At 33.3% G+C, this 21,889-nt stretch overlaps 4 protein-coding genes across 4 annotated transcripts; all 4 read right to left on the reverse strand.

The window, feature by feature from the left end:
- Window positions 1–248: 248 nt before the first annotated feature.
- LOC119838011 lies at window positions 249–5,045 on the reverse strand. The gene is made up of 12 exons (XM_038363823.1): window positions 5,003–5,045; window positions 4,451–4,653; window positions 3,899–4,133; window positions 3,426–3,637; window positions 2,998–3,180; window positions 2,673–2,828; window positions 1,828–2,000; window positions 1,627–1,701; window positions 1,075–1,101; window positions 969–998; window positions 851–883; window positions 249–513 (listed from the first exon to the last, which is right to left on the reverse strand). Exons 1-12 carry the CDS (start codon window positions 5,043–5,045, stop codon window positions 249–251), a joined length of 1,635 nt encoding a protein of 544 aa, XP_038219751.1.
- A 692-nt stretch (window positions 5,046–5,737) lies between these two features.
- LOC119838012 lies at window positions 5,738–9,693 on the reverse strand. The gene is made up of 10 exons (XM_038363824.1): window positions 9,687–9,693; window positions 9,454–9,572; window positions 9,200–9,351; window positions 8,983–9,065; window positions 8,650–8,867; window positions 8,158–8,325; window positions 7,658–7,831; window positions 6,873–7,045; window positions 6,602–6,679; window positions 5,738–5,885 (listed from the first exon to the last, which is right to left on the reverse strand). Exons 1-10 carry the CDS (start codon window positions 9,691–9,693, stop codon window positions 5,738–5,740), a joined length of 1,320 nt encoding a protein of 439 aa, XP_038219752.1.
- Window positions 9,694–10,088: 395 nt separating this feature from the next.
- Window positions 10,089–15,122, reverse strand: LOC119838013. Its single transcript, XM_038363825.1, has 10 exons — window positions 15,116–15,122; window positions 14,233–14,381; window positions 13,943–14,094; window positions 13,331–13,413; window positions 12,746–12,961; window positions 12,055–12,212; window positions 11,537–11,689; window positions 10,963–11,135; window positions 10,814–10,891; window positions 10,089–10,269 (listed from the first exon to the last, which is right to left on the reverse strand). The coding sequence occupies exons 1-10, from the start codon at window positions 15,120–15,122 to the stop codon at window positions 10,089–10,091; spliced, it is 1,350 nt and encodes a 449-aa protein (XP_038219753.1).
- A 302-nt stretch (window positions 15,123–15,424) lies between these two features.
- Window positions 15,425–21,407, reverse strand: LOC119838014. The gene is made up of 10 exons (XM_038363826.1): window positions 21,377–21,407; window positions 21,049–21,152; window positions 20,371–20,516; window positions 19,825–19,901; window positions 18,753–18,970; window positions 18,275–18,445; window positions 17,605–17,754; window positions 16,925–17,097; window positions 16,061–16,141; window positions 15,425–15,548 (listed from the first exon to the last, which is right to left on the reverse strand). The coding sequence occupies exons 1-10, from the start codon at window positions 21,405–21,407 to the stop codon at window positions 15,425–15,427; spliced, it is 1,275 nt and encodes a 424-aa protein (XP_038219754.1).
- Window positions 21,408–21,889: the final 482 nt, after the last annotated feature.

A 21,889-nucleotide genomic window follows, 5' to 3' on the forward strand; every position in this document is an offset into this window, starting at 1 on the left:
GCACACATCTATAGCACGCATCTTTCCCTATAAAAACATCATTGTTGTATGTTTTTTACCAGTAAGCTATGCATCACTTAGATGATTGATAAATATTAAACTCATCCACAGCAACGTAGCATATCTGGTGAAAAGAACCCTTAAACGTGCAATGAGAACTACTCTGCAAATGATAGATTACCGAATGAATACAAGTTGGGTATTTTATTTCAATTCTTTAATGATGTAACTATAACACAGATTTATAATCATTCCTCATCTGGTTCGTTTACATTATCGTCTCGGCTTGACTCGTAAGACGCGGCTTTTATCTGTGATCGATTCGAGTTAGAATTCCTCTTGTCCTTCCCTCGTCGCTTACCTTTTTTGCTTTTTGGTCTACTCTTGGACTTGGTATGCTTTTCTTTAGGTTCCTCCTTTTTCGAGTGTTTCGGTTTGGGTGTCTGTTTTTCATCTTCGTCGTCTGTTGCTTCGCCTGAGTCAATTTTGGTCTTCGCTTGCTTCTTTTTTGGACTTGATTTTTGTCGAGTATTATGTTATTATACAATTATAATGATTAAAATAAAAGCTACAGTATACTAATACGAAGTGTTGTTACTAGCTGTGTTAGAGGTATTTCAACGATCAAATTGATAAAAAAATAAAACAAGAATGTTTTTAAACGCCCCGTTTTAAGAATTTTCATATGCATAGAAAGCAATCAACATTTTTTTAACCGACGTTCCCAAAAAACGTGCTAGTCATCTACATCTCTTATTTAACAGTGATTTCATCTACACTTTCTTGCTTTTAAATAAAAATAATATTACAATTAAAATCTCGAATTGTAAAATAAAACCGTGTGTGTTACCTTTCTTCCCTCAATGCGTCTCTATCATCATCGCTATAAAGTTAAAATATTGCAATTAGAACCTTGTAAATATTGTATTAAAGAGAATTTTATTAAATAATTTTAAAACACATCAAACCTGTTTTCATCCGCTTTATCATTGTCCGAACTGCAAATAGAGACACATTCTCGATTAAAAAATAAATACTGTAGTGTGTGAACAGATAATACAAAACATTGCGAACCTGCCAGCTCTATTGTTATCATCATCCCTGTAAGAAGCAAGATACTTATTTAACGTTTTATTTAAATGTGAATGTGTATTATGACTTAATCAGTTAGTATTAAAAATTATCAAATCACCTTTAACAACAATTTAATTAGCATAGCAATGTTTGTTGCTAGATATTAAAAACACTGATAAGGTGAATTTTTTTTTCTATGATTAATTTATTCCAACATGATGTTTGTGGTAAAATTTATATGATTATTATATTATTTATAAGGGCCTCGAGCTACTTCAATAAAAAATTCGGGGGTTTTAGACGAGCGCGCCAGAAATAAATTGAGTTTTCTATTTATCTCTTCATTAACCACATCACCATTACTTAAAACGGTGAATTAAAACACTGTAAGGAAACTGGCGTGTACAATAATTAAAAGTTCAATGATGTGTGGAGTGGATCCTCATAGGAGGCCTGTGTTCCCGCAATGCGAACAAATATGGGCTGATGATGATCATGAATTCAGAATGATACGCCTAATTGATTAAAACTTAAAACATTAATAAGGCTTACTCTTCCACGTTATCCCAATTGACATCCCATTCTTCATGCGTAATACCAGACCGGAACACTCGCCTACAATTTTCTCTGGAAAAATAATGCCATAATTCAACATCTCATAGGACGAAATATTTAATGAGAGATTTCTTATAAAACGTTGATTCATTTTATCTTCTGCGAATATAAAAGCACTAAGTTATAGTTGCGACTTACTCAACGTCCTTGTTAATAGAACAAGAAATGAACTGGCGGTTTCTGAAAACGCTGGTATAGAGGAAGGGTCCATGACAGCTGTGGGACTTTGGATCTATTTTGCAAGCAGATATTACTCCCACCACTCGATCTTTGCCTTGATATCTAACTAGCAGTGGACCTCCATGATCATTCTAGAAATAAAAAACAATTATAATTTTTTTTTTGTATCACCGTCGGCAATGGAGCTGGTGGTCGCCTGATGGTAAGCGCTACCACCGCCGATGGACATTTGGAGTCTGAGAGAGAAGGTCTGGAAAGGACCTTACGCCTCTACAAATGAATTGCCAACTTCTTCAAATTAGGAAAGGGATTAGCAAAGGATTGATGAGAGGAATAAAGGAAAGGAATGGGAAGGGTAAGAAAAGGGATATGGGCCTCCAGCACCCCCACTCACCGAACGAAACACAGCAGTATGCTATTTCGCGCCGGTCTTCTGTGGGGGTGTGATACTTCCCCGGTGCGAGCTGGCCCAATTCGTGCCGAAGCGTGCACGATATAAAAACCATTGGATGCTAGTTTGAAGTATTCATGCTATTTGCAAAGGCTATTTTAAAATCACATACAGAATTTAACAGGTTAAAATTCATGAAATTGAAACTGATTTGAGGTTCACTGTGACATTAAAACAATAATGCATTTGTAGGGTAGTTTCTAAGAAAAAGAGAATTTTAAAATGAATTTTTTGTAGTGTCAGCTTATGAAGTTATATTGTGCCGTTGTAAATTATGTAATGATTTGTAGAAGCAGTTATTTGAAAAGGCAACCAGAAAATTATTGGCCGTGTAAATTTATATTGAACCCACTTCACAAAAGCCACCCTGCTTGTTAGAGCGGCGGGCTGTATAATCGTCAGGGTCCCGCAGGTGCCTACCCAAGTCTACATGCACTGATTGCAGGTCTTCTGAAGGTTCTTCCAAATGCCGCCTCGACTCCACATCCGTGCAGTTTGCGTATTTTTTCTATTGAAGAATAGAAGAAAATTTCTTAAATCATATTAAAATCACATTCTTATCCTACCAAACACATAATAATCCATATAATTTTCAAGAGAAGCAAGGTGTAAAGGGACGAGTGAAACTATAGAACGAATTTGAACATTCAGGAATGCACAACATATCTTTCCCATACATCACAGATTTCGCTGAGCCGCTTCATAACATCCTTAGTGCAGATCATGTACTGTGTGATGATGCTCCTGAATCTTTGAGCCCATTTCTTGGCGCACTGCTCGTTGTCCATAATGCACACTTTAGCTTCTTGCAGATATTTCGAGTTTTCTGGTATATGTACGCTCTCACGACGATATACACCCTGAATACAAATTAATATAGATTTACGTTTAATGCATATTTGTCTCATATGTAGGCCATTTCTTCAAATATTAAAATATGGGGATGATAGAGATGGGCTCCCTAAGAGCGATCGACAAGCGATTAGGCTATCTTTTTTATTTTATTTTATATTTTTTGAGAGTACATTTCATTTTTTTATATTTAAATAAAGTGCTTGCTATAGAAACTTACATTTAGCAGAAAGAGAATAGAACAAAAATTTACCTCTCTAAACTGATTGCCACTGCCCCAGCCAGCGATGAATCCTTTAGTTCCAGACTTCTCCAGTTCTCTACTAACATTGTTATAACATACAATATCGGTCGCAAACTCACAGCCATTCTCAAGAACGCCCAGTTTAAATGCCTTGTCGACTTTAACTATGGCTATATCGTTGGCTGACCATTTTATACTGTCGTGGAAGTCGAATTTATAATCTAGAATATAAAAGATCTTTATATTGTTAATTAATAAAGATAAAACTAAGAGATATGTAGGAAAAACTTATACCATTATAATACTTGAAAACCAATGTAAACTAACTAGAAAAATAAAAGAACCTCACCTATTTATTTTATAGTTTTTTTTTTTATAGTAGTTGTTGTTAGCTATTACCAAACCATCATGCTTTGTTCATACGTTGTATTTAGGATTCTTATTCGAATCTGTTTAGTGCATGCCAACAATGTTATACTCACTTTTAGGTATACACTTCCAAACAACTTTCCGTCTGTGCTTGCAAACACATTCATCGTTCTTGTAATCAAAGCTATCTACAAACTTGGTGGTGCCAGAGACAATGTAGAAATGATCAGCGTCTTCCACACATGCTGCCGACGTCAGGACATAAGAAGGATGGACGATGACTCCTCCGCAGAGCCAGCCTCGATATTTGTGGGCTTTAGCTGATTCTTTTGTTAGTTGGAGATATACCTGGTTTAAAAAATACGCGATATACGGTACGGCAAAGAGGAAAAGAGGAAACAAGCGGATATAAAAGTAATGTTGGTCATGTCCTTATGTCAATTGTAGAGCATGTATGAGAGATTTATTATACTTGTTACATACAATGCGTGTAATATTTAGTATTGCTAGAATAGAATTTGTATATTCAGACACAGACACTCCTATAACATTTACCTTTAATCGAGATATCAATGTAACCACAATAGAGGTTATATTTTAAGTATCGAAAGTGTAGGTTATACTTAATTTTTAAGTCTGATTATTTTAGGTAATATATTAGTCACCATATAAGGCCGCCTTCCAATGCCAACTCTCTTGCTGTACAAAATTCTCCTTGTATCTATGATTGTTGTGTTCTCATAATCCCAACCTTCGTCAGCGATTTCCTCAATCTCAGTATTAGAGAAATTCGCCCTTACGGTGTGATTGTGGCCATCATTCTTATTGTGGGTTTGGGTGGTTGTTCGGTTTGCTACATTGCCTAGAGCTTAAATTGTGCAATGAATTTAATTTCATTGAATTAATATTATACCCATTACTTTGTATCGAATATGGCAGTATGGATATTATGATCTAATTATTTATATAAAAATAATACATTTTGGTAGTTTGTGTACACCAAATGCAACTTAACCAAACAAAAAATTCGTTCACTTTTTTTGTTTTAGTTTTTATACTCCTTCATTCGAGCCGAGATAATTGCTGGGCGTATAATATTATATGCTTTAAAGTTATATGCGCAAAATAATTGAGTATCCGATAAAGTCATATTATATTAATTTCCTTCATTTTATTAAAATAACATTAATGTTATATAGATATTCACTTTTTCTTACCTATTGCAAACAGAAAACATAACGACAAGATGGAGGTCGTCATTTCAAACCCAAAATTAATTTGAAAAGGCAATTTTACTGTAGTCGTTTGTTGATAGAGTTTTTTTTTTAATTATTTGCTCAATTTATTACGTTGTTGCCTCAAGATATAAAACGAAATGATTTCTAAACTAATTGAAGTTTATTCAATTATTCAATCACCGAAGTTCCTACACGATTTTTTAACATTAAATAATTTAATACAATTAAAATATGTTATTTTAATCTTATTCATTTTTTTATAATTTAAAAGATAGGCTTGTTAGTAAACTTATCTTAAAAATTGATTAGGGGCTATTGCATGCTTGGAAGGCTGATTGTTGGTTATTTCGTGAATATGGTTATTCTAAAAACAAAATACAGAATGGAATAGTTTGGAGTTTTCACTAATTACCTTCTTGCCCGTCTGCGCTCGAGTAGTCGTTATTTTTTTGTACGTTTTAAATTTGAGTCATTATCCTAGTCTAAGCAGAGACAAACAATGAAATAAAATCGATCAGCCGATCTTGAGTTTCTGCAATTTTTAATTCTTGTATAATATGATTTTTTAAAGGACCATTATAACTTAAGGTGTGCATTTAGTTCTTACTTAATTCTTATATTCACTCGATGTTATCTGCTTAATGGAATACCTTTTGGTGAACCCAAAATAAATAAATAAACTACAAACTCTATAGACTCAATATTTATTTAAATTCAAGATACATGTGTTTTATTAGCTACTCGGTGGTCATCGGCTCGCATTATGAAGCCACTTCCCGAGAAAACTTTATCGTCAGCTGCTATAGGAGCATGGGGGATGCCTTCACCGGTGGTTGGTGTAGCTATTTCATTTTTTGCTGGGCTGTTGATAAACGGTGATAAATTGTGTGATAAAGTGGTGTGAAGTCCCATGTCCCCTAGTGGGGTATGGGGCAGATGATGTACATCTGTTTCACTGATCGATTTACTTTATGGACAAGTAGGTGATCAGCCTTCTGTGTCCTGCCAGACCGAGACTTTTTTTTTTGCGTCCCCACCGGGAATCGAACCCAGGACCCCTCGGTTCTAAGCTCACGCGCTAACCACTGTACTAAGGAGGCGGTCAAAATTGTGTGATAGTATTGTAAAATTTAATTTTTTTTAAGTAATAAAGCCTGTTGTCGCGATATGGAAAGGCAAATAATTTTCAGAACGTCATGGGTTTCTTTATTGCCACAATACGACCAATTTGGCTAAAAGGAATTTCTAAATTTGTCGAACGAATTTCGGTCAACAAGCGCTTTCGGTCTTTGACACTAACATGTACATAATATTTTGTTGTAGCACGTTAAATAAATTATTTTAATATACATTATATACTTATTACTTAACAATAATCATGAAGAAGACTCCATATTCTTTTGCTCTTTTGAAATTGAGCCACAATCCACTGTATAATCTAAACCTACTAAATATATAGATTTATTATTATTCTTAACCAAATCCATTATTCACACATATTACACTAGGGATTGGAAATTAACGTTCGCAAGAACGGAGGAGCATAAATTTTTAGATATTATTTTAAGTAAAGTTTACCCGTCAGGATGGTCCTTCCATGATAAAACCTTTTCAACGTGTGTAACTCCGGAGCGGAATTGACGTCTACATTTTGGTCTGAAATAAAATAAATAACTTTTAAACCAGTATATATTTACTTGGATATTATAATGCAAAGTTTCTATGATTTATTTGCTAAGGAATTGAATACGTTGATGAAATGCAAATGAGGAACATTACTGAAGATATTTAAAAGGATAAAGCAAAAAATCAACGTAATTTGGTTCCAGTATAACACATTAAAACTCACTCTATATCCTTATAAATAGCACAAGATATGAACTGTCTATTTTTAAACACACTAGTGTATAAGAATGGCCCGTAACATTTGTTGGTTCTTTCTTTCACAAGACAGGCTGATATTACTCCAATGACCACTGAATTCACTCCATCTCCATATATCAGAGGTCCACCGTGATCGTTCTGCAAGTGGATTAAAAAATCAGTTCATATAAATATATACCTGAGTATGACATTACACAAACAAAAATGGTGGAAACGACAATACAGCAATAAATAAAATTAGCTATATGTAATGACGTGCCTACTTCCTAGTTAATATACCGTAAATCAATTGAATATCTAACACTTTAGCCAGATAACACTAGTTTTCACGATTTTAAAATATCATCCTGTCCATAGTAGTTATACACCTACTCTAACTGTAACCGGTACTGCGCTGTCATAGGTTAGTTAATGAATATAGCATTTACGATTATGGTGATCTATTTTGATTCCATTTTGTATTGGTGATGCACTTGTAGTATCAAAATAATATTATTATGAACTCGTAATGGCGGTGTTCACCCATTTAATGTGGATAGCTTTATTACACTTGAATTATAAGTGCTTTTATTAATTACTTATTAGATCTTTATTCCGTTTTTTATGTATAGAATGGAACAAAAAACGAAATAATTACAAAAATAATTACATTAGATATACAGGAATCATGAATATATCTGCTAGTTTCTAATCTCTATATAATTTTTAAGGATTTCGATACAAATTCCAGAACCTAATTTCATATTATACCTCACAAAATCCACCATCAGCCTGAGAAACATATCTTCTGGACTCATTACCGCTTGACTCATTGTGATAGGCGGAGTGCATCACAAGATTGGTTGGTATTTGCTCTGACTTGATGTCTCTTCGGAGGTCTTCATCATCCGAGTAGTTAATGTCTTGACAATCTACGTATTTCTCCTGTAAATTTTAAATAAAATTTTCTCAAAGTCCCCAAATTAAAGTTGTATATTTCTTCATCGTAGATTAAAAAGTATACTTATACATTGATTTTTATTTTTTCTGCTATTATATGCACACGATTTATTTGTAAAACTTTGTTCACTTAGAATTTTAAATTCTGGTAATATTTAAATTCAATGATCTACATCATTGTTATCGACCCATTGAACAAAACTGATTTGAAATTTTAAAAACATAATGTGTTTAATGCTTTATTCTCTCACATAGAAGAAATAAATAGTATTTAAGAAATTTATGAGAAAGAACAAAGAATGCAGCCATACATTACAAATCTCTGACATCGTTTGGCCAATATCTTTGGTGCAGATCATATAATTCTCAATAATGTTGTGGTATCGAGAGCCCCAGCGGCGTTTGCAACGGTTCTTGGGAATGATCTCGACATGCGCTTCTAGAAGGTTCTGCTGATTTTCCCTTCTTCGATTGACCCACTAAAATTATATTAATTGAGCTAATAAATACTCAAATATGAAATGATCTCCAAGACGTGGAAGTAGAAAATGGTAGAAAACCATTCAATATTGAAACTGCATTTTATGTGTATCTATTTTTTTACTTAACTTTATAACAAGAAACTTATTTCTTTGAGATATATTGTTTGTGTAATATATTTTTCAGGTTGGTTAAAATTGTTGGCATTTTATAAGAAAATTAAGAAATATTGATCAAATAATCAATATCATAGAAGTCACATATTGCCCTATAGACGAAAACGTATCTTGATTTAGATTTAGTAGTACTGTCGTTATACCAACCTCGTTGTATCTAGAAGTGGTTCCCCATCCAGCAATAGTAACGACATTACCGGGGTTTTCCAAAGTATGACTCTGGTTATTATAACAAATGGGCTTAGGCACAAAGTCGCATCCCCGAATACGTCTGTTGAAATCAAAACCATCTTCTATTTTTACTACCGCGATGTCATTATTCATCCACCTGATGTTATCATTTTCGTGACCATCAAATACGTAATCTAAAATGATATAATTATCAATGTTTAGTTCTATGGTTGCTTTAACAGTTAGACATTATATAGATTCAATTTTTAATTGGAATATGAACGAAATTATTGATTTAATGCTACTAACTCTTAGGTACGCATTTCCATATCGCTTTCTTAGCGCCATTTTTGATGCAAGGATTATTGTATCGGTCGTCTTCATCGGAATACCTGTAAATTGAACACTAAACTTACTCATATCAATACGTTTTAAACAAAGATTGTATTTAAAATAAAGCTCCCAAATCATTCTCTTTTTTATGGATTGTGAACAAGATAAACGAAATTATTCATGTTTTTCTTACTTATAAGATCCAGATACTACGTAAAAATGTTCAGCATCTTCTATACAAGCTGCTGAGGTGAGGATATATTCCTCATGTATAATCACGCCACCACAAAGCCAAGATCGGTAATTTGGCTTCTTGTTATTACTTCGTGGCAATTTCAAATAGACCTGCAATACAAAAATACTATTTATTTTAAAATATGTGTGCTTTTTGTTAAAATATTAGGTTCTTTAAGTGCTGATAAATTCACATTTGTCGAATATACTAACCATATATGGTCTTCCTTCAGTTACTTCCTCACCATTAATAATTCTTCTAGTCTCGTTTAAATTTAATAATTTATTTACTTCAGGCGGAATTTTAGTTGCAACCTCTATTGCCTCAGAATCTGGAAGAAAATCTATATCTAAATATATGCTTTAGTTAAAAGTTAAAATAAGGATCCTACTCCTAATGATAAACTTACAGATGATATTTATAATACTAATAAGGAAAAATATACAGTTCATGTTGTAGTTTAATCTAAATGTGAAAAGTAAACTATAAAATGTAGATATTTGATCAAGCCAATTATACGCTTTGCCAACAAATGTGACTTTAACAATTACATATATCAAATTAAAATTCCTATACCAAAATTCAAAGGAAGTTGTAAAAATATTTCAATTATTGATAACGGAATTGCTATTTTTTATTATAATGCTTTTCTGTATTTACACAATATAATCATATCTGCTCATAATGTTTTTTGTTGGTATCAAATAATCTAAAGAGATAGTATTTCGATTGTATTTTTGGCACAACACAGAAAGTACAATAAGTAACTTGTAGATTTTACTAGAAAGTATTCTACTGTCTATGGATATCAGGGGATTAATAATACGCATACTTTCAACTCTATTATTTATTGCTTTAAATTCGATTCATTATTAAATACACGATCTTCAGAAGCTCTTAATACCACTCCCCCGTGTTGCATTACTTTATCGTATGGAGTTGCGTTCGCTAATTTAATAATATTTGTGCTGTTTTCTTGTATTTCTTCTTTATTACGTCTAGATTTTGCAACCTCGTTCTTAGCGGGCCTGGAATATTAACCAAAATTAAATTTTATTTGTCATGTTTTTGATGTGATGTTTATTATTTTATTTATGTATTACTAGATGTTGAATAATTTTACAAACTATTTATAGTACCGCTATTGCTGTGTGTATGTGTGTGTGTGTTTCTTTGCTCAAATTCAAACTCAAACTCAAACATTTATATATAATAATCACTTTAAGTATGTATAAAAACCAGCTGTCTGGTAATATTTTATTGTTTATGTCCGAGTTGCTATTATGACGCTTAACTTTAAATATCCGGACGTATGATGGTTTTGGATAGGTAAGAAAAGCGTGGGGATACCTGGTTTATTACTATACTAGCTGCGCCTATATGTTATCCCAGTTTTCCAGTTATCTACGTACCAAATTTTATTGCAATCGGTTCAGTAATTTTTGCGTGAAAGAGTAACAAACACACACGCATCCTTACAAACTTTCGCATTTATAATATTAGTAGGACTACGTTAACTTGTATGCTATTAAACCATACAGTCCTTGTAAGATAAATTCATTAAACACCTACCCATCCGGATGATCAGCCCAACTTATGTCTTCCTCTATATGAGTTTCGCTTGTTCTAAATAGCTTTGAACAGTCCCCTCTGAAATATAGGAGATTATGTCATTTTAGAATAAAAATAAAAATGATATTTGCGTAACATCTAGATTATACTTAGTATCCTTATAAATGGCGCAGTTGATAAGCACTCTGTTCTTGAAGACGCTTGTGTACAGAAAGGGTCCATGACATCTGTTGGTCCTCTCTTTTACAAGACAAGCTGAAATCACTCCAATGACGACGGCGTTTGGGCCATGACCATGTACGAGAGGCCCACCATGGTCATTCTAGAAATTAAAAAAAATGTGATATAGATATGAAATATACATTAAAACGAAAATCCTACTCATTACCATATATTTCAACCTTTGTGAAGACTGAATATTTACAATATAATGAGCATTCCTATATTATTATACAATTATCTAAGATTCAATATTATCAGCACATATATGTTTCCAATGCAGGATAAAGGTCTCCTATAAGAGTTTCCACAGACCGGTTTCCTCACGATATTATCCTTCGCCGTTCCAAGCTTTGGTTATGTGATTAATGTGCAGATAATTTGCAGAATTAATTTGATTTAACCACTGAGCCACTACAGCTGCTTATTGTTATTTAAGTCAGAATATGAGTATTTTTCATCACGCCCTCGCAGATTATGAACTAAATAAATAAAGTAAGTTACCTCACAAAAACCCCCACTTCCCGCCAAACGTCTTCTCCAATCAGGATCGTGGGAGGCTGAGTGCACTATGCTGTTATTTGTATTCGCCCGTCTGGCCTCTCCTGATCCAAACTCACCAGAATACATTATATCGGTGCAGTCTGCATATTTTTCCTAAAAAACATGGCTGTTATTGTATTTTAAAAATTAATTTCGACGTATGCCGTAAAATTTTTTTGGTTATTCCTAAAGCAACAAATAGGTAAGGGAACTGACGGAAACTTATATATTATCATTTGTCTGTATTCTATTTCCCATTAAATACTTATTGTTTCATACGATTTTTACTGTTCCCCATTACATATATAAATTGTTTCTTAAGATTTTCACTGTATAGTCAAATATTACTTTCTGACCTTTTGAATTGTCGCTATAGGTACCTTGATACATATTTATTTTCACTGCATATTTTTTTGGTCTGTTTTTTAGCTTATACGTAGAGATAATTTGTATGAATTTTTTGCAAAGGAGGTGCTTACCAGACAAGGTTCACTCAATTCAGGAATGGTATCTTTAGTGCAGATCATATAATTATCAATGATGTTGTGGTACCGCGGCCCCCAGCGGTGTTTGCACCTGGACTTGGGTACTATTATAACATCTGTTTGCAAAAGGTCTTGCGACACCGATTTACTCCGTTGATTTACCCACTGGAAGATAATTATTGTTAGGTAATTCAATCTTCTACTTCATCTGGTTTCCTTTATTTTATGATATTGTACTTTTATAATGTTCGCTGATAAATACAATGAAATAGCATATCTATAATATATTATATAATAACGTAAACATATAAAGATGCCAGTAAGCCAATAGAAACTTAAATAATATTAAATAAGAAATAAAATTTGATAAGGATATTTAGTAAGGATAAGTTATAAGTTCTGGAAAGATATGTAGGTTATTTTAATCAATTTCTAATCGAGGAGTAAACAAAGAGGGATTTGCTGTCTCAAGGATTTTTTGTTACAAGGTTGTTTAACAATGTGGGTTAAAATCATAGCCTTTGAAATGTATGCTATCCTAACTCTAATCAGTACGGTTGGCGGCATTTTTTAAATATTTAGCAATTGTATCCGATTTTATCTTTCTTAAATAAATATTTTTTTAATCTCAAGAATACGTATCTACAAATTTCATCTAATAAATCAATACTACATCTACATACATCATTGTACTTCGCCGTGCTGCCCCAGCCAGCTATAGACGCGATGGTCCCAGGCTCTTCCAACCGACTACTCTGGTTGTTATAACAAATGGGTTTCGGTACAAAGTCACAGCCGCGCACACGGCGGTTGAAATCAAAATCGTCTTCCACTTTAACAATCGCGATGTCGTTGTTCATCCAACGTATATTGTCGTTCTCATGACCATCGAAAACGTAGTCTGTAACATATTTCGACTTATTGTTCCACGTCATATCAGATACGTGGGATATTAAAACAATATAACTGTTGGAAACTGCTGGAAATATGTACTATAGAATTGAATTTAGAAGTATGGGCGTGATAAAGTTTTCGTTTGAAGATAATAGGAGAAATAATGGATTATGCAATACGTAATAGTATTAGATACAATAAGACGAATATTGGAAAAGCTTTTTTCTGTAATTTTTCGCGTTTAAATGGAGATAATTGATAAGATTTATGTATGATTTCTGTTTTAAGAATAATATGCGACGATATGTTCAATTGTCTTTAATGTCATGTCGCATCATAAATTGCATTTTTGTTGAATATATCATCTATATCTTACTTCGAGGCACACATTTCCAAACAGCTTTCTTAGCGCCGTTTTTGATACATGGATTACTAATCCTGTCATCTTCTTCGCTGTATCTGAAGAAAAAATAATTATGTCATTATATAAATAAGTTTATTCAAGTGACAAAAAGTACTAAAGTAATTTTTTCTTACAATTTGCAAGTATCTACATCTTAAATTTGTGACAAAAAAAACTGTAATAAATAGCAAGTAATATGTACCTATAATGATTAATCCGAACAAATTAACACATGGAGATAGAATCCTGCATAAGATCGACCTTCACCTGTATGATTTTTCTGATGAGAATTATTTATTTAACTATTAAATCTCTTTAAACATATATAAATAGAGTTGTCTTTTAAAATAAACATTATCTGATCAAGGTAGACTATTATGTTCCGGGCACGTTTTATTTGATTCGAAACATTTGAAGGTCAATCCTATGCAGGTTTTTAGACTATTATATTCACTGCTTATAAACCAAAAAACTACAGCCAATTAGGCAAGGGCACAACAAAGACAATTAAAATTTGAGATTAGGTTATTATCAAACGAAGTAAACGTAAAATGTAAAGTTTATAAAATAAGTCATGTTATATACCTATAAGTGCCTGAAACAACATAAAAGTGTTTGGCATCTTCTATACAAGCCGCTGACGTCAGGATGTACTCGTCATGTATAATGACACCTCCGCAAACCCATCGCCGAAAGTCCTTATATCTCGGATTGTTTGATGGTAACTTAAGATACACCTTAAAGAAAATAATATGACGATATTTCTTATTATATTAAGGATTGTGTGTTAGCTTTAAAGCTCATTTTCTTTGTCTGCTAAGTTTTCATCGAATCCAGTCTTAAATTTTAGTGAAAATCAGTCCCAATTCTCATACCATATAAGGTCTATTATTCCTGACTTCGTCCCCATTTAGGATTCTTCTGCTCCCGTTTATAATGTTTTTAATATCACTGATATTCGTTTTAGTGATAATATTCTGTATGTAATTTGGTATTGTGGTTGCAACGTCTATCGATTTTATACCTAAAAATGGACATGAAAGATTACATTAACATTGTATAGTTAGGTAACTCAGTTTTCTATCTAAGCCCAATGAATAAACACAAGTTTTTATAAGGTCCACTCAAGTGACAAGAATGTTAGTAATTTAGTATATTTCAAGGTCCCTTTAATGAGATCGCTATAATTTTCATACTCACTAAAAAACTGTAAAAATAAAAGGTAAACAAAAATAAACATGTTCAAATAAAGAAGCAATAATTTATTATATTATCTTGTATTGGTTTGGTTCATAACATGATTAAATAACTACAATTTCACGGTTGATATGAAGTTTTGATTGAAGCCGATAGCCGGATGAATATTTTTATTGTATTCTCAAGATATATTGTGCTCTGAGATTAATCTAGTCCTTTTATTAGGTATTCTAATAATCTTTTAATTGGGTTATCACTGGAATTAAATATTTCAGTTTCGTAAAATACCTAATATTTTTGATACATGCACTTATGTATTTTTATTGGCCTATAAGAAGAGCAAGTTTCAATGAGAAAAAATATATATACTCTTATATTCAAACACATTCAAGTATGTTAGTAAGGTTTATGCTTTTAAAATAATTTAACTTAATTCATGATTATTCTTTGTTTCCTTACGATTTTCTTTTTTGTAAACAAAAAAAAAATGCAAGTTGTATATCCATTATTTATTAAATTATAAAGGGACAGATGAAAGGAATCCAGAAACTATTAGGTTACTAGACATTGCCCGCGGCTACGCTCGCCTTCGAATTGTACATCTAAAATAATTCTTGAATCAACCAGAATACACACAATCTGTTATTTCAATCGATCCAGACGTTTTCGAGGATCTCAGTAACAAATGCATGCACCGAAAAAAAACATTTACAGATTTACCTACTTATATGGTCCGAGATATGGAAATACAACAAAGGACTTATTGTATGGAGTGGGGAGAAGATTTTTTAATTGAAATTTATTAAAAAAATAAATTGTTAATGTTGCATGTGATGTTAAAAAAACATTATTCAGAGGTATTTTATAGATTTATATTTTGCGTGTTTTGTGTTTTACAGGCGCTTTCTCCTTTATTGGCGAAGTTGCGCTCTGCTTGACCTTCTTTGTATTTCCCATACGAATCGAGTTTGATTTTGATTCACTCTTAGCAGCACTGAAATGTATAAAATTATGATCTAATGTACGATAGTTCATTTAAAATGTACTTAATTATTTAACACGGTAGTGGTCAGTTGCATTATCATTTGGAATATAGTTCGTATGTAGGTATTTTTGGAATTTCCAATATATATTTACATATACATAGATTTCAATAGATCCATGCATTTGTCTAGATTAGTAATTAAATTGATTATTAGTGAATAAAAAAACAATCTAGTAAAATGTAGTGATTTGGAAGTATTCGCGAAGTTTTCAAGCAAAATTATAAAATTTTCTATATTTTATAATACCTGTTTTTCTTAATAAATAAAAATCCAGTATCATGAGTTATGTTCCCAATGAACTCTTCACCAATTCAACCGATTTTGATGAAACTTGGCATTTTATGTGTAATTTGGTCCAACTTAGGAAATAGGATAGTTTTTTTTTCGATCATCAAAAAATATTACACTAATGAATTATTTCTCAAGCTGTAATACTATAAAAACTTGCCCTGATATTTACCCTTCAGGATGGTTCGCCCAGCTGAATATTGTCTCACTAATGCGGGTTTGTGATGTTCTCAATAATCTTTTACAAGAGGCACTGAAAACATATTTGAGAGCATATCTCAGAAAGATATTCGTTTTTCATTGGAGAAAAAATACGAAAGAGCCTTGTTAAATAAATATTTACCTAAATGTAAAGTGAACACCAATTTTAAACAAAGAGTTATGGGAATTAAGGAATCGTTTAATCAAAAGTTTATTGACGGATCTTTTCAAAAAAAGAACATTTAACATTTATAATATTATCATAATAAAGTCAGTCTATATGTTTTTGAGTTTCATTTAGTTTGAATTTGTCTTAAAAAAAAGGTGTGTGTGCGATTCACACATGATAGAAGTGAAACTTTAGTAAATCGACAAAAGAATGAATAAAATAGTATGTATATTTCTGTCTCATTCTTTGCCGGCTTCATTCTACACATTTTTGTATTTCTGTCTCTTACCTGTCGTTTTTCCGTTGCATCCGGTTTGAAATCACAACGATTCTAAAGAAGTTTCACTTCAAAAAGAATATGATGAAAAAATTATGGGAAAAGAACTTTAATTCTAACTACTATTAATACAATACTATATTGTAGTAGTCTACGTACCAAATTTCATTGCAATCAGTTCAATAGTTTTTGCGTGAATGAGTCCTCACAAACTTTCGCATTTATAATATAATATAATTTTTTACTGGATAAACCGATTTTTTTATTCTCTTTTCATTTGATAGCTGGTGCCTGCCACATGGTTCCATATAAATTTGGTCAAGTCCTGACAATTTGAACGCAGTTTAGTTCTTTGTTAAAAACAATTATCTAATAATGATAATACATACGCCATATCCTTATTAACAGCGCATCCAATTAAGTGTCTGTTTTTCCACACGCTGGTGTACAGATAAGGCCCGTAGCACTTTTGCGTGATGTTAGCGGTCTGACACGCGGATATCACCCCCACCACTACAGAGCCAGTGCCGTAACCCACTACGAGGGGCCCGCCGTGGTCGTTCTATGGAAGTTTCGTGGATTTTACGTGCTAGGAATTTGCAAATGTAACTACAGTGACGTTATTACCACATTCTTTATTGTTATTTATAATATATTTACATCATTATAAATGTGTAAGTACTAAATACTTCTTGGTGACATGGCTTAGTATGTCATTCAGAAGAATCAAATGATCAGCGATCACCACTGGCCATGAACAAATAAGTTACCCACTTTTAAGTGGCAAGAGATAAAGAAGGCTTGATGGCGATAGGAATAATGAATGCAGGAATGGAATTGTAAGAAAGGGGGAAAAGCATTATACTCGTAGATACGGGATTTCGTGTTTTTGTCTTTGATAGGAAATCGTTGTTATTTAGTACTGTTTTAGAATCTGGAGTATCTGGAAATTCGGTGATCTATTTTGATGAAAATAATCACATTATATCTTATAATTATTGAATTTTTTCTAGAAAGATCAATAAACTATAAATTATAAGATGGCTCACGATATTAAATGCAATTGTACCTCACAAAACCCTCCCGAAACCACTTTGGACCGTCTCGTTGCATTCATATGGTTAGCGGAGTGCAAGTCGCTGCTGTGTGCGACCATGTGCCGGCGCCCTTCCACCTCCTCATCTGATAACACCAGCTCTTTACAACTTATCCCTTGTTCCTATATTTTAATAGGAATTTTAGATTTTTTTTTTAAGTTTAGATATTTCTTAAATTTTAATGTGTTATTGACATCTGCCAACCCGCACTCGATCAGCGTGGTGGATTGTAGCCTGAACCCTCATAGGAGGCCTGTGTCCCAGCAGTGGGAACATGTATGGGCTGATGATGATGATGAGATCGGGTTTTTTTTCGTAAAATAATTCAGCTAACCCATTTCTAATCAAAATATTAAAAAATATTTGAAAGATCAAACTAATTAATCCTTACTAATATTATCATTGCGAAAATGTGTGTTTAATGATATTTCTTTTACGTGGAAATTGAATTCTATTATGATTTTTGAATCTTGAGCCTCCTTCATTCCTATCAAATTCCTAATGGACAATAATGATACGTATTTAAATCTCCCCAAAAAATCCAATAGATGGCGCTATTACTGTTAAATTTGACCAGCGGGCGAAGCCGTAGACAGAATCTGGTACTATATAAACTACATAAACTTGATAAAAAAGTGATACCTTACAAAGATCGTTCATATTCTCATCCGAGCTATCCTTCGCGCAGACCATGTTTCCATCAATGATGTGGTGGTACCGCTCCGGCCAGCGAGCTTTGCAGGTCTTTTTGGATATCAGCATTACCTCTGTTTCTAAGAGGTCTGGTGAATTTTCTGTAGTCTGCCCATATACCTGAAGCGATAGAGAATATAGAAAAATCTATATTTAATTAATTAAGATATAGGAGCCTTATACACACAGGTCTGTGCTAAGTGTAGAGATGTGTAAAAAAGTACCTGTAATATCAATTTACATTATAAATGTAAATGTTTCTGTCTAGTATTGCCTATTGCGCTTTCTCGACTAAAGCATAAATTACATACAAAACGTAGAACTAGACTTGGAAAAGCCAATCTTGTAGCAAGGAAGATATTCGATGCCAATGAAATAAAGAATAAAAATGGCTGTCAAAGTGGGGGCGGTTAAACCAGTGGCTTACATCGCCGAAGCTGTCCGTAGTGCCCCAACCAGCAATAGAAGCAGCCGTCCCCGGCTTCTCCAAGTCCTCACTCTGGTTGTTATAGGCGATCGTCTTGGGCACGAAGTCGCAGCCTCTGATCCGCCTCTCGAAGTTGAAGTCATCCTCCACCCTCACTACCGCTATGTCGTTGACCATCCAGCGGATGTTGTCGAAATCAGCGCCGTCGAAAACGTAATCTGTATTAATGGTGTAACTTTTAAAATATTCTCTTAAAAATATACATGACCAGCTGCGACCCGCGGTTTCACCCGTGAAAGTCCGTATCCCGTAGGAATATCGTGATAGAAAGTTGCCTATATGTTATTTTTTTTTTTTTTTTTTTTTTTTTTTTTTTTTTTTTTATGTTACAGTCGGCAATGGAGCTGGTGAGACGCCTGATGGTAAGCGCCACCACCGCCCATGAACATTTGTAGAGGCATAAGGTCCTTTGCAGACCTTACGCCTCTACAAATGGATTGCCGACTTTTTGGGAAGGGATTAAGAAAGGATTGGCGATAGGAATAAAGGAAAGGACTGGGAAGGGTAAGGAAAAGGATATAGGCCTCCGGCTCCCCCACTCACCGAACGAAACACAGCAGAATGCTATTTCACGCCGGTCTTCTGTGGGGGTGTGGTACTTCCCCGGTGCGAGCTGGCCCAATTCGTGCCGAAGCGTGCTCGACTACCACATAAAGTCATCATCAGTTGTCCAGCTGTATATGTACCAAATTTAATTGCAATCGGTTCAGTAGTTTTTGCATGAAAGAGCAACAAACACACACACATCCTTACAAACTTTCGCATATAATATTAGTAGGTACCTTATATATCATTACATTATGGAAAAATCCCTGAAATCGATTTAGTTGTATAAATTTAATGTCTAAATGAAAACTTATATGAAAATGCAATAAGTTTGAATGAGTTTCAGGCATTAGGAGACGCACAAACGAACGAGACTTCTATGGCATTTATAAATAAGGTCTACTCTGTAAATTGTGAACTTGGAATGTCGATTAATAATAATTAATTAATCATCAAAAATACTTACGTTGCGGCACACACTTCCACACCGCTTTCTTAGCACCATTTTTAATGCATTCGTCATATAATCCAATGGGAAACCATCTAAAACATTAAAATATTGAAATCCTGCTATAACGAACGGAAATTATACAATTTTCTTGTAGATAATGTTCAAAATTAAATACGGTTTTATATGGTATGGTATTATTTTATATAATCGTATCTTAATATACATAAATTACGTGTCAGATTGTTTATCCGCGATGGACTCCTAAACTACTCAACCGATTTTAATCAAATTTGCACGCCATGTACAGTTTGATACAGCTTAAAAGATATAGATATAAATAGATAAGAGGTAAATGACTACTCGGGCGGAGCCGGGGCGTGCAGCTAGTGCGACCTCCTCCATTTTTGGAAAAGTTGGTTAACAAAACAACAGTATGGGAGCTTAGATTATAAAACACTTTATAATCTGAATTCTGTGTATAGCCGTTGCTTATAAAAATGTAATTTGTAACATCGGAACACTATTACAAAGTCAGGGGAACAGAGATGAAGTCTACACCACCTATGGGTTCCAGACACCACATAAAAATGCTTAACGTCCTCTATACAAGCAGCTGACGTCAGGATATACTGGGAATCAATTATCACTCCACCACACAACCAGTTCGGGTCTAGCTTTGTTTCTGTTGTCGCTGGCCGTAAGTATACCTGTAAACGTATCATATGTTTGTCATTCTAGAGTACTTTAGCGGAGAGCGGGGAAACTATGAAATACATCGAGATGTTTGTAGATAGATATGTCCTTGATTTGAATTGTTGGCCGTAGAGTTTACTTGATAGACTCAAACTTAAACTGAAACATGAATTATTTTTTCAATTAGACGTCTCATAGAATCACTTTTGAGTCATCATAACATAGTTTTAACATTTACCACCGGTTCAGAAAGCAGTTTCTACAGTGAAGATAATATAATATTATAGAATATTCAGTACATATTACATCTGCCCATGATTTCCCTGTTCTTTTTTGTCTTTCAAGTTTATTTACTAGTGAACTTACCAAAGTATGGGTAGGTTATACGAGTGTGAACTTCAAATAAATTCATTTAATTAAGATACCTCGCCGCCAGATTAAAGCCACCAAACTTCAAGTAACATACACATTTATTTCCCGCGCCTGGTACACGTATCACGTTATTAAAGGCATTGTTTTTGTACGCGAACTGTAAATACATATTACCATGTACGGTCTGGTGTCTCCCACCTCACTCCCCCTCAAAATGCGTCTTGTTCTAAGGGACAGAAGATCGTTTGTGACGTTTTGCCCTGTATGATTCAGATAAACTGAAAACAAATAGAACGGGTAATAACAATTTAAGATATTGAGATTTATTAAAATATTGAGGGTAATTTATGAAATATTCTTAAATATTATTACTATCTATTAACCTTTGTGTCTTAGTTTAATAAGGCTGAAAAATAATTTTTTTGAACCAATAAATAATAATGAATAATGTAATATTTCATCAGCTACAGGAGTAGATCTTCGCAATAAAAGTAAATAATACCTTCCGTATGATTAGATGTTTTGACAATCATGATTTGTTGTTGCCTATGTAGGTAGTTAGCTAAGTAGTCTTGAACTTACCATATTGAAAATTAAATAAATAAATCAACAAAGTCACGAAATATTCCATTGCACTGAGAATTACGTACAAATCGAACGAAAGTCATTTATTTCATTTCACGGTCATATGACCGCAGATTTATAATTAAAATCAATCGATGACATGGAACGTTTAAATAAAAAGTGTTCAGGGTTTGGTTTCTAAATAGAGCTATTAAACTAATCCACGTTTTATATCTAATACATTTTCAATAATTAAATAATTTATTTTAAAGTTACAAATATCTGCTAAACATATTAGATGAATGTACACGAAAGAACAAATTTACAAGATCAAATACACATAAAAGCTACCTATATGAATCACAACATGAACGTTCTTCTTCTTCTTCTTTTAATTAATGGCTCCACCCAGTAAATAGGGACTCCGCCAATGTCCAGTATATAAGGGAGA

This window comes from Zerene cesonia, chromosome 29 (genome assembly GCF_012273895.1).
Source record: "Zerene cesonia ecotype Mississippi chromosome 29, Zerene_cesonia_1.1, whole genome shotgun sequence".
NCBI classification, from domain to species: domain Eukaryota; kingdom Metazoa; phylum Arthropoda; class Insecta; order Lepidoptera; family Pieridae; genus Zerene; species Zerene cesonia.

Bases quoted from the DNA above. Each gene is read 5' to 3' on its own strand.
- LOC119838011 (XM_038363823.1), bottom strand. From the start codon at position 5,045: ATGACGACCTCCATCTTGTCGTTATGTTTTCTGTTTGCAATAG. The intron at 2,829-2,997 runs GTATGGGAAAGA...ATTCTTCAATAG, and splicing joins GGCTCAGCGAAATCTGTGAT to AAAAAATACGCAAACTGCAC. The intron at 1,102-1,626 runs GTAAGCCTTATT...TGCTTCTTACAG, and splicing joins AATTGGGATAACGTGGAAGA to GGATGATGATAACAATAGAG.
- LOC119838012 (XM_038363824.1), bottom strand. The intron at 7,046-7,657 runs GTATAATATGAA...ATCCACTTGCAG, and splicing joins CTGATGGTGGATTTTGTGAG to AACGATCACGGTGGACCTCT. The intron at 5,886-6,601 runs GTAAACTTTACT...GTTTATCAACAG, and splicing joins TGGAAGGACCATCCTGACGG to CCCAGCAAAAAATGAAATAG.
- LOC119838013 (XM_038363825.1), bottom strand. The intron at 12,962-13,330 runs GTAAGATATAGA...AATATGTTACAG, and splicing joins TTGGAAATGTGTGCCTCGAA to ACTACGTTTTCGATGGTCAT. The intron at 11,690-12,054 runs GTAAGCACCTCC...CATGTTTTTTAG, and splicing joins AATTGAGTGAACCTTGTCTG to GAAAAATATGCAGACTGCAC.
- LOC119838014 (XM_038363826.1), bottom strand. From the start codon at position 21,407: ATGATTGTCAAAACATCTAATCATACGGAAG. The intron at 20,517-21,048 runs GTAATATGTATT...ATACGTTTACAG, and splicing joins GAGACACCAGACCGTACATG to GTATACTTACGGCCAGCGAC. The intron at 18,446-18,752 runs GTAAGCCACTGG...CTATCGCTTCAG, and splicing joins CTACGGACAGCTTCGGCGAT to GTATATGGGCAGACTACAGA.